This window comes from Habropoda laboriosa, unplaced genomic scaffold (assembly GCF_001263275.1).
Source record: "Habropoda laboriosa isolate 0110345459 unplaced genomic scaffold, ASM126327v1 scaffold129, whole genome shotgun sequence".
Classification (NCBI taxonomy): Eukaryota; Metazoa; Arthropoda; class Insecta; order Hymenoptera; family Apidae; genus Habropoda; species Habropoda laboriosa.
In genome coordinates, this window is record NW_017100255.1 from 274,914 (window position 1) to 286,840 (window position 11,927).

At 52.7% G+C, this 11,927-nt stretch overlaps 1 protein-coding gene across 2 annotated transcripts in view; it reads left to right on the plus strand.

Moving 5' to 3' along the window:
• Positions 1-11,527, plus strand: part of LOC108572556 (nuclear hormone receptor E75) — a 16,986-nt gene extending 5,459 nt beyond the window's left edge. Inside the window, exons 3-5 of one of the 2 annotated variants that reach the window (XM_017934814.1) lie at positions 5,082-5,226; positions 8,744-8,985; positions 9,351-11,527. In XM_017934814.1, the coding sequence (XP_017790303.1) occupies positions 5,082-5,226; positions 8,744-8,985; positions 9,351-11,354 (2,391 nt within the window). In that variant the 3' untranslated portion in view covers positions 11,355-11,527. Of the gene's footprint in view, positions 1-5,081; positions 5,227-7,911; positions 8,124-8,743; positions 8,986-9,350 lie in introns of those variants that run through there. The other variant, XM_017934815.1, reaches the window with a different exon arrangement.
• Positions 11,528-11,927: the final 400 nt, after the last annotated feature.

Genomic DNA, 11,927 nt, shown 5'->3' on the forward strand with positions numbered 1-11,927 from the left:
GGAAAATAGTTCGAGTGGTGACCTCGGCGATCGACTTCCCCGGTATCGATGCCCGGAGAATAGAGCAGCGAACTGTTCGAGGTCAAACGAGAGTATAAAAGCTGGTCGGCCAACGGCACCGTTTCTTTTCCGCGCTTCCGCTGAATTTGCCAGATTTCCATCCTTCCAAACTCTTCTCCAAACACTTCAAAACATAATTTCCATTCTATTTCTCTTTACCCACACAATTATTATACACTTGTACTTTAAACTTCCTATTTAATCGCCAATTACCAAATCAGTTGCGCCTAATGAAAATATGCATCGAGGAAATGAAGGTAACCTGCGAATCTCGTTTAAACTTCCCATCTAACAAGTTCACGAATATTCCTAAAACTCAATGGCTTCCAACCGGAATTCAACCCATCACCTGTCTCAAAATATACAGATATATTTTCATTTCACTCTTCGAATTCCGAAACATGGAAAGATACGGCAATCCAAAATTACCACGCTCCTCCTGAATTTTCCATAACAATTTCCCATGGCGCTGGCTATGGATCAACAGCTCTCGTCTCTGACCTCGACGATCGGCTCCTCGGGGCCGATCAGAGGGATCGGTGTCCGGGGAGCGTGCAGAGCGCGAACGAGCGAGCGAGCTGCGAATTCTTGGGGTCGTAGGTGCGCGTCGGAGCGAGCGCGCGCGAGCGGTTAATGCCCCCGAGCAGAGAGGAGAGTGTCGCGGCGTTTCGAGTGAGGCGCATGCGCCCGCACGGGCGCGCGCATTATGTACGTCACCGTTACTCCGTTTCGTGTCCTGTTCTCTGGCTTTACCCCCACTACCCGCACGGTCTAACCGAGGGTATCACTCGTTGCACGTCCCTCTTTCTCGTCTTTTGCTCTTTCTTCGTCACGCCTCTCCTCCTCTCTCTCGTCGTTTTCTTCTCTTTCTTTCGTCTCCCCCGTTTCCCGTCTTCCGCCCTCCCGGCTGTGCCCGTCCGTTCGCCCGTGGGAGCAGATACACTCACCTTCCCCCACCACCGCCGCCAGTTTCATCCCCTCCACGACGACAGAGGAACGCTCAACACCCCCCACCACCTAGCTGCAGTCGCGCGCTCCGGTCGTTGGCCCCGCGACCATGTCGTGTGTATATCCCACACTCTCCTTACCTACATCTGTATGCGGCCACGGCTGTGTGCACGCGTGCACCGATGCACATGCACGCGAGCCAGCAGCCGTGCCGCGAACTCGCTCCTTTCGCGGAAAATAAAAGCGAACACACCGGTGAACGTGACATGGGACACGCGGGGTTAACGCTCGCGCACCGTTTCCATCGCCTTTTCGACAGGGTGAATACGGTATTTGAGGATTGAACGGAATGCAAGGGGTTTCGTAGGTGGGATCGGGAAGATCGATGAGGAACTTTCTCGAACGTTCCGGCGAAAGTTTCGGAGATTATCGTGGGCCTTGTTTTAGAGTTCGTCCGGCTACGCGTTCTCGGATCTCGATGGGGAGATCGAAGGGTTTTTGGTGTAGTACGGTGGGGTTTAGTGTCTGGTAATGATATTTGGGAAAATATTTTTTAACACTTTGCCTGTTTGTTAAAAATGTTCCAATCTTTTGCGGCTTAATTTAGTCACATTTGCCATGAACGCAGGGGAGAAATGTATTTTAGAATGCATCTCTACGTACACCTGTCGAAATGTTTCAGTGATCATTTCTTGCACTAAGCTTTCTCATTTGCATTACTCGTTAAATCATTTCCTCGCGAATCATTTTCTATCGAGCAGTAATAAGTATACTTTAGAACGTATTTCTGTCACCTGTCAACATCGAACAGAATAAAGAGTTAAGCTAATTAATTACCCATTCTCGATACACTTTCTCAAATTGCTCAAATTGCTTCTCCATCCATACTCGTCAAATCTCACCCACCACCTGTCGACCAAAGTAAAATTCTAATTTCATTTCCTCGAGCTTGAACCTTCTTCCTTTTCTTAAAGGGTATCGAAACCTGCAATCGTGAAAACGATGTTTCCCCAAGATAAAACCACAGGCGAGAACACCCCTATCTAACCTAAATATTCCCGAGCATCTATTTTTCGTAGATCCCCAAGAAAGATCCCCGCGACGGGGGCGATCTGTTTGCATTTTCCGTGGCGGCGGCACAATGGTGGCGCGTGCGCCAACTCACGTAAGTCGAGGCACAGCACGCAAAGGTGGTCGCCCCCTGACCCGTCAGGGGGAATGTACAGAGTTTGAGAGATCGATGCACCGCATTCTCCCACAATCCCACCCCCAACGCCGGTTCCACCTCCGCCGGATTCCCGCCAAGCAAGGGGTTCAACAGGGGTTGCTGGCCTCGTCCGGGCATCCGCGGCACTCAGCTCCCGTCCGATTACACCTCCCGTCCTCCCTTTCTAATCCCCTAAACCCCGTAACTGACCCGGCAGCCTCTCCAAAAATTTCCATAAAATTCCCAAATTCCCATCGACGTGAAACACCTTCAACTCCTTTCGACGATCTCAAATCTGCCGAGAAAAAAAGAAATTCGTCTAAATTCCCGAGAAAATTCATCCCAACACTGTCGCTCTTCGTTGTGCTTAATTATTCAACGATCCTCGAACGTTGAAATTCTCACGAACTCTCCTGTGAAAAAGAGAGAGAGAGAGAAAGAACGGAGCTCCCGAAGAATCTACTTTACTCCTTATCGTTCGAACGATCTACGAGCTCGAATTTCGTAGAAATCCCCTCTCCCGTGGAAGAAACGAAAAAAAACGAAGAAAAATTCACGCGAAACTAAACCAGGTCAACTGTGTATCATAATCCTCGGCATTTAATTACCATACAATTTCCGTACAACGAATTGGTGACCTCGTAAAGTGCGGGAAGCCGCGTTTCGTAGAAAACAAACGCGGAGGCAGGGTTCATTGGCCCGGGTAGTCGAAGGCGTGTATAGTAGCAGAGGAGGATTCGAAACGGAGTGTGCGGTGTGTGTGGTGGCCGGTGATCGGCACGGCGGCGCACAGGGAAGAAGAGAGCTTAACATTGGCAACGCTGACAGTTCATTGACTTGCATCGAACGCGTGCACCGATTGACAGGCCGGGCGCGGAGGTGCAACGGTACATCGTTCTCTCGTCTCTCTGTCGGCCCGTGCACACGAAGTTGAGGTAGGCGAGGTCGCGTGTCTGACGTCACGAGAGAGTCACTTGACGACCAACACTGTGTCGCCAATTCCGTACGCATACGTGCATGCACACGCTCGCGCCTGCGCCCACTCTCTGACATCGTGGCTATGAAGATACGACGACGACGACGACGACGACAACGACGACGACGACGATGGCGTTCCACGCGTCGTTCGTTACGTAACCGTGAGGTCGTTGACCGATACGCGGCCGGGAAGTTCCTCCGCCCTGACCTACCTCTTTACCCATTCTCAATTAGCGGCTGCTGCGTGAAAAACTCGACGAACCGAACAGTCTCTATCCTCTACCTCTCTTCTCTCGTCCGTCGTTATTCTTTCTAATTTTACCATCGTTTTCTATATTCCAATTCCTCTTAACTCGATATCGAAACCTCGACGGCGAAAGGACACGCGTGAAGAAAGAAAGATAGAATCGGTTCGTATGCTAGTTAAAATAACGAACAAACGGGTCGATAGAGCGAGGGGTTATTCACCCCGCCTTGTGAAAAGGAATCGTCGTCGTCGTCGTCGTCGTCGTCGCTGCAGAAGCAAACAAGCGCCAAAAAGAAAAGAAGCGTGCATAGGTGCATATATAGGTGTACATAGATAGAGAGAGAGAGGGAATATATCGCGTGAGCACGAAAAAAGGGGGTTCCCGCGTTTATTTCGTCTGCCGCTGGTGGAGCAATAGCAACAGCAAGGGTCGAGAAGAGAAGTATCGAGAATGTGCTTTGGGGCAGAGGCGAGAAGAGTAGGGCGGGACACACGGTGTTCGAGAGGGTGGTTCCTTGCAGAACGCGCTCGTGCGGGGGGGCTACGGGCCGGAGGGGGGGAGGGAAGGAATCCGTTAGTAGAGCGTTCGAAGCGCGCGCGAGCCTCTATGGTCGCGCGTTGCGGCCGACGAGGACGAGGAGCGCGATATATCGAGGGTTCGCGAACGCGTGCGAACGGGATAGGGAACGAAGAGACAAAAGCGGGACGGAGACCGATAGATTCAGGGAGCGAGCAAGCGAGAGAGAGAGAGAGAGGGTAGAGGGAGTGTGTGTGTATGTGAGAGCAAGAGAGAGAGAGAGAGAGAGAGAGAGAAAGAGTGACGAGGAGCGGCAGAGTGCGCGCAAGGGGGACTCTCACTTTCACGCGGTGAACTGCGGGTGAACGTCCGGGAATTGGGTCAGAGTGTCCCCCACCTCGCCGAGCCAGAGGCAATGTGCCGAGGCTCTATGCTCTCTGTGCTAGAAAGAGCCAGTCCACAGCCAAGCTCCGATACAAACGGTCGCTTCTTTTTCCCCCGCCGAAAACTCGCGTACCAACTCGCGCATGATATCGTACGGGCGAACAGTTACGCTTGATTCGCTGGTGAGTTTGGTGGTTACGACCAACGTACAATATCGTTTCGACAGTCGTACACACGACGATTTAGTGAATATTATCGGAACGGGACTGTGACACACACGCGAGAGAGAGCTGTTGTTTCATACAGATAGAGAGAGAGAGAGAGAGAGAGAGAGGGAGAGAGAGAAAGACGAGAGAGCGAGAGAGAGAGAGCGAGAGAGAGAGAGAGCCAGAGTGTCTCTGTGGGATATTTGTCGTTTTGCTCTATACGAGTTGCCATTGCGAGCGTTTCACTTTGCTAGCTACGTTGATACGCACATTACGTGATACAATAAGGCAAGAACGGGTTATAGAGGAAAAAGGAGATCAGTGCGCGTGCCGAAGGAGCACGCGATCGGTTAGTTGGAGGAAAAAGAACGTGTGAGAAGAACGCGAGAACCAATATTCATTGGCCCGGGTGAATTAATGGGGTGCTTGTGCGAATGTGACCTGGCCACCCCGCGCACGGGGCCCAATTGCTCGTCAGGGTCCTCCTCGGACAGTGACGGTCAGACTGACGAGGGTTTCGTTGGTGATTCGCAGGGATTCTTCCGGCGCAGCATTCAGCAGAAGATCCAGTATCGACCCTGCACCAAGAACCAACAGTGCAGCATCCTACGGATCAACAGGAACCGCTGCCAGTATTGCCGTCTCAAGAAGTGCATCGCTGTCGGGATGAGTCGTGATGGTGAGTCTCGTTTTTTTCTTCTTTCAACCCTTGCGACAACGCTTACCCTCCTCCCCGAAACTATCCCCTCTTTTTTCTCGCAAATATCCGGACAAAAGTATCTTCAACATTTGTTCGGTAACGACGAACGTTATCGTCACACGGTAATAGTAAAAATCACGAAACGATGACTTAATCGAGGAACGAAATCGCATCACCGTATCGGATAGCAGGCGCTTTTTTCCCCTGGAGCTCCTAAACCGATCGTCGCGTAACACACATTTCTCCCAAAAAGTAGTTTCTAAAATGTAGAGTGTCGGGTCGTTGACTGTTTGCGTAACGTCGCTCTCCGCGACACAGCAAGAGTGTCGCAATGGGCGAAAGTGGCCAGTTCGCCGTTTGAGAAAGCAGCCGTGATTATTATACCCCCTTCGAAGGCCCCCTCCCCGCGATGAGCTTGCTTTCTTTTCGAAACATCGGGCCCAGAGCCCGCCCGTTGACCTCTTTCCCGCCGCGAAACTCTTCGCGAGTAGATTCGACCGTCGCGCAGACCTGCCGGGGTCAATGACCTCCGGGTGCATCGACTGTGCCCGCTACGGATGCAGCTACTGCCTGCCGCGTCTGATCTGTGAACGTCCCTATCTCCTTCGACGATCGGAGTCGTGCGAGATATTCCTGAAAATTCCATCGAACGATCCGTGAAAACTTCGAAAATTCATCTTCATATTCGCGTTTTCATATTACTCTCCGTCGCTTACTTTGTCCTCGGGAATTAACGTCTACCAACGATAAGCGTTCGACTCTGTCGAGCGTTAAGAACGGCTTGTTCAAACAAAGAGAATCAAAGTTTGAGAAGCAAGTCTCCTCTACTGATAGCAGCGTGGATCGTGCCGCGGGGTCAATAGTCGGGCATTGCTCGGCTTGCATGCGACTCCACGTCCGTAGAAAGAGTACCGCTACTCGCCGCTACGTACCCGGTGACCCTTCCACCTCCTTCCAATCTCCCCACCACTACCTCAGCCGCGTACACTATCGCGATCATCTCCCGCCTTCCCCCACCTCGTGTCGCTCGATCGCCATGTCCAGGCTTCCCCCACCCTTCCGCTCTGAGCGACAACGCGCCGTCGCGTGGCGCTACGCTCCATGCGGAGACCTCGCGAACTTCGTTCCCCTTCGCGATCGCATTTCTCCTACTCCAGCCGCGCGCCACCATCCCCACCACTTCCCCTACCGCGGCTCAGCCACCTGGCGCTTAGGCGCATGCTCGTTTCGGCCAGTCCCGCCAAACCGACCTGACTCAGTCAGCCACCTCGCAATTTGCGACAGAACACTCGCGAGGAGCTTGCTGTCGCTGTTACGCTCCAACCTTCGCTTCTATTATTTTTCACTGGATCGATCGATCGAATTGTCCGTCGATTCACGGCTGTTCGAAAGAGTCTTTCAACGGGGACACAATGTTGAGAAAGAATGGTAGTTGTTGAACACCAACGACACAGATGACCAAAAAGGAAGAGTACAGTTAGACGTTCGCGAATGATCTCCGTGGAGAATACCGTCATGATGCTCGCGAGCCGGTGTCTGCACGCGCAGAAGCATGTCTAGCGGTGGAGCTGGTACGTGACTTGAACGGCACGCGTTATGAATCGTGATCCCGATGACCTCGTGAATACCGGAACCGGCTAGCCTTAAACGCGTCCCATTCGACCGTTGAATTAATTCGAGACCACGCCGACATAAACATAGACCTCCGATCCGTAAACAGATTAAGAGAAATTAGATTCCGAGCGATAGTCGCGGCAAAGTTAAATCTCGTCTCGCAAGAGAGAGAGTGAGAGAGAGGAGAGATGGGGAGGATGTGACATTCGTCGACACAGGCCGGAGAGAGAGATCGATCGTTCCGTGAACAGACGAGTCGTACGACGGCAGCTGGTGACAGGGCAAATAGCCAGCGAGCCGAGGGGTTGCCCAAGGTCGCCGAGGGTAAGTTACCCCCGGCAAAGGAAGCTCGCATCTGCGCACACCAAGAGAGAGAGTCTCACCTCTCTGGCAACGAATCTTCTCTTTCTTTCTCTGTCGCGCTCTTGTTAGACTCCTTCTTTGTCGCGTGTTCACGTACGGGCACAAAGAGCAACAGAGAGAGAGAGAGAGAGAGAGAGAGAAAGAGAGGCTTCACGTACACAATGTTAGGGAATAGCACACGCACAGGTTCACGTACACAATGCTTAGCGTAGTGTGCGCGCTCCGCTGGCCGCTACGCTCGCCGCGTACATTCGCTCGCTATATAGTATATATAGGTCGGCGGTACGCCTCGTGCGGCTGTCGCTGAAACCAAGTTCAAGGCCAAAGGCTCGGCAAAGGCCACAATCGTGGCCGGTGGTGGGAGTCGTTGATGGCTGAATAAGTGGAGGGGCTGTTGAACGCAACCCGCGGAACATCACTCAGTCGGCGGTGATGCTGTCTCGCGTCTGCACGCGTCTTACTGTCGCGCTTATTTCCTCGACTCTCTGGCCGCCCGTGTGCGAAAGCAGAGACAGCCGTGTGTCTGGCGGCACGCCGCGCCACGTACACGATCATCATCCTCGTTGGAGTGACTCGTGGCAGTTACGATAGTCAGCCGATAGTCAGCGAACGAACGGATCGTGTTTATTATAGCCTATTCGAAAAGGTGTCTTCTCTTTTAAACGTAAAACAACAGAAATCATACAAGTTCACCGCGAACATCGACCGATAGTGTTATTATTGTGCCGATGGGAGATTAGTTCTGATGCGCGGTGCAGTTCGCTCCGAAGCTACACGCCGCAAACACTGTTAAAGGATCGAGCGTGTTTTCCCTCGATCGTTCTCTTCGACCGTCATGGGAGACGAGTTACCCATACTGAAGGGAATCCTGAACGGAGTTGTCAACTATCATAATGCACGTAGGTGTCCATTACTACGAAAAAAGGATACTGTGTGTTACTTCTTTTTTCTCGTCGTGTTATCGAAATATCGGTGTTTCCCTTTCTCGACCCTCGCACGCAAAAAAGCCGCGCTCGTGACTTTCTAACGGAGAAGGATTCGTAGCACGAGGCCAAGGCAGCCGGCACTTTCGTTTCTCGCCGCGCGAGAAAGTCGTGCGGCTTTCCCCTCTCGATTTTTTTTCCCTCCGCGACCGTGTGTACGCAGTAGTCGAAAAGCGTGTGTTAGTCTCCCGAAACGTATCTTCTGGTGCGCTGATGAATGTCCACTTTTTCCCCCTTTTCTTCGCGAACAGAGCTCGTTCGTCGCCGTGTGACGTTTAGCAGATTAACAAGGAAACGCAGACAAGGGTGTTTGGCAGAAGAAAAAGAGAGACGCGTACCGGTTTTCTGCGCGACTAGGTGTAACCGAAGGTCACTTTACGCGACTCGACACACCGTGTCCGTTGCATGATTCATCCATTGATCGCATTAACAATTCATCGACGAGTGTCCTTCCTTCTGCCTATCGCTGACCACCAAACTGTGTGCCGAAGAAACCGTCTCTAATCGTTCGACATTCGCGTGTTTTCTGGTTACAGCGGTGCGATTCGGCCGTGTGCCCAAACGTGAGAAGGCCAGGATTCTGGCTGCCATGCAGCAAAGCTCCCACAGCCGTTCTCTAGAGAAGGCGGTAGCGGCCGAGCTGGAGGACGAGCAACGGCTGCTGGCCACCGTGGTGCAAGCCCATATTGACACATGCGACTTCACCAGGGACAAGGTCGCCCCAATCTTGGTCAGAGCACGAGAAACGCCTAACTATACCGCGTGTCCACCAACCTTGGTGAGTATCGTCCTATTCAAATATTTAACACAACACAAATAGACCCTTTGCGTCTCCTCCATTTTGTACATTTTCAAATTTGATCAACGATAAAACTTCTCCCTCTTCCTCGCATACTTGGACAATCGCGCGATCTTACCGTGGTTATTTTGACATTCACCTTTTCCTTTTTTTTTTTCTTCTTTTTATTCCAACGAGTCATTTGAATTGTCGCTTACGTCAGTACAAAATAAACCTCGAAGCATCTAAGAATTTATTCCACGCGGAAATCGTGTCTGTATACCGGTCGACCTCGACAGAACGCGGAAGAGAAGCTTTTTCTCCACTCTTTCTAACCGAGATCCGTTTCGCGTCTTGTGTTACAGGCATGCCCCCTGAACCCTAACCCCCAGCCGTTGACTGGCCAGCAAGAGTTGCTGCAGGACTTCTCCAAGAGGTTCTCGCCGGCGATCCGCGGAGTGGTGGAGTTCGCGAAACGCATTCCTGGCTTCAGCCTGCTGGCTCAGGACGACCAGGTCACGCTGCTCAAGGCTGGCGTGTTCGAGGTGTTGCTGGTGCGGCTGGCCTGCATGTTCGACGCCCAGACGAACAGCATGATCTGCCTGAACGGGCAGGTGCTTAAGCGTGAATCGATCCATAACAGCAGTAACGCTAGATTCCTCATGGACTCGATGTTCGATTTCGCCGAGAGGGTGAACTCTCTGCGGCTATCCGACGCGGAATTGGGACTGTTCTGTTCAGTGGTAGTGATCGCCGCGGATAGACCAGGATTGCGCAACACTGAACTGGTCGAGCGTATGCACAACAAACTGCGGAACGCTCTTCAGACAGTCTTGGCTCAGAATCATCCGCAGCATCCGGATATCCTGAGAGAATTGCTGAAGAAGATCCCGGACCTGAGAACATTGAACACCCTCCATTCGGAGAAATTGCTGGCGTTCAAGATGACCGAGCAACAGCAACAGATGCAGGCTCAGCAGCAACACCAGCAGCAGCAGCAGCAGCAGCAACAGCAAACGCAGCATGTGATCAGTGCTCAACAGCCGCAGCAACAACATTGGCCCATGGAGGAGGAACCACCAGCGTCGTGGGGATCAGCTTCGGATGTTACACTCGACGAAGCTGTGAAGAGTCCCTTGGGCAGTGTCTCGAGCACCGAGAGCACCTGCAGCGGAGAAGTAGCTTCTCTAACGGAATACCATCACGTAGCTCCACCAAGTGGACACCACGCGTCCAGTGCTCCTCTGTTAGCTGCTACCCTAGCAGGTGGCCTCTGTCCGCATCGTCGGCGAGCAAACTCTGGCAGCACGAGCTCCGGCGACGACGAACTCCATCGTGCGTCGCTCTCCAAGACACCTCAGCCACCTCAGTGCCCTCGTTTCCGCAAGCTCGACTCTCCGAGCGACAGCGGTATCGAGTCCGGTACCGAGAAGCCTGACAAACCGGCAAGCAGCAGCGCAAGCAGTGCACCGACCTCCGTTTGCTCCAGTCCACGCTCCGAGGACAAAGAGGTGGAGGATATGCCAGTGTTGAAACGTGTTCTACAAGCCCCGCCTCTGTACGATACCAATTCACTAATGGACGAGGCGTACAAGCCTCACAAGAAGTTCCGCGCCCTCCGTCAAAAGGACAGCGCGGAGGCGGAACCGGCGGTAATCGTGCAACACACGCAGTCACAGTTACATCTCCATTTAACCTCGCCGCCAGCGAGAAGTCCGTCGAACCAGACGCAAGCCCAGTGCCCTCAGACAGCGAGTCTACTGAGTAGCACGCACTCGACGCTAGCCAGGAGCCTGATGGAGGGCCCGAGGATGACGGCGGAACAGTTGAAACGCACCGACATCATTCACAATTACATAATGCGCGGTGAAGCGAGTCCTAGATCACCAGCTGTCTCTCCGTCACCTGCAGAACAGTGCGCCTCGACGACCACGATCACAGCGCGCTCGTCACAAGGATCTCAAGGTTTGCTGCAGTGCGCAACAAGCAGCAGCTACTCAACAACCAGGTGGCCCGCGACGTCTGTGATCACAACGACGACGGGCGCCAGACAGCAGCAACACCATCAGCAACAACAGCAACACCAGCAGCAGCAGCAGTCTTCCTCGGACTACCTCATGGTCGGGAATTCGCCGGCCTCGTCGCCAAGGTACCTGTCCGCGGCGGCGACGAGTAGTACGAGCACGAGTCCACGGCCTGCGTCGAGCACGGCAGCGACGCTAGTACTATCCGGCTGCCCTAGTAACATGATGGAGCTGCAGGTGGACATCGCGGACAGCCAGCAACCGCTGAACCTGTCGAAGAAGTCGCCGTCCCCGTCGCCAAGGCCGCTAGTGGGTCCGTGCAAAGCTCTGTCGCTCGAGGCGTAGTGCTCTTCAGGGCTGAATCGTCGCGTGAACACGTGAGATATACGTTTGTCGTCGCGCGGCGTGATTTGACTGGATCCGTGGTTCCAACACGTTGGACAAAAAGCAGCGCGTGTAAAAGGCGCTTTCTTTTCATTTCTTTCTTTTTTTTTTTTTTTTTTTTTTTTTTCTTTGTCGGAGCAGCCCACCTATTATCGTCGTATACACGTATATACGCGGTGTATCGCGACGTATATATTATTATACAATGGTGTGTAGTTGGTGTCGCGCGGGACGCCACGTCGCTCCCCCTGACGACGAGACACGATGTATGGAAAAGTGCCAGGACGCTCAGAGCGCGTGATAAACCAAATAATTTATTAATTTAAACTATTAAACTCTATCGATAATTGCGCGAGACATATAGGAGGCAGATACGATACACGATGGCCAGGTGGCGGAACGGCGTTACGTTCGCTCGTTGCAGAGAGAGAGAGGGACGTGTATTGAGAGAGAGAAAGAGACAGAGGGAAGATAGACGGAGGAGATAAGGGGGAGGAGTGTGCAAAGTGCATTGATGGATGTGATCGATGGAAC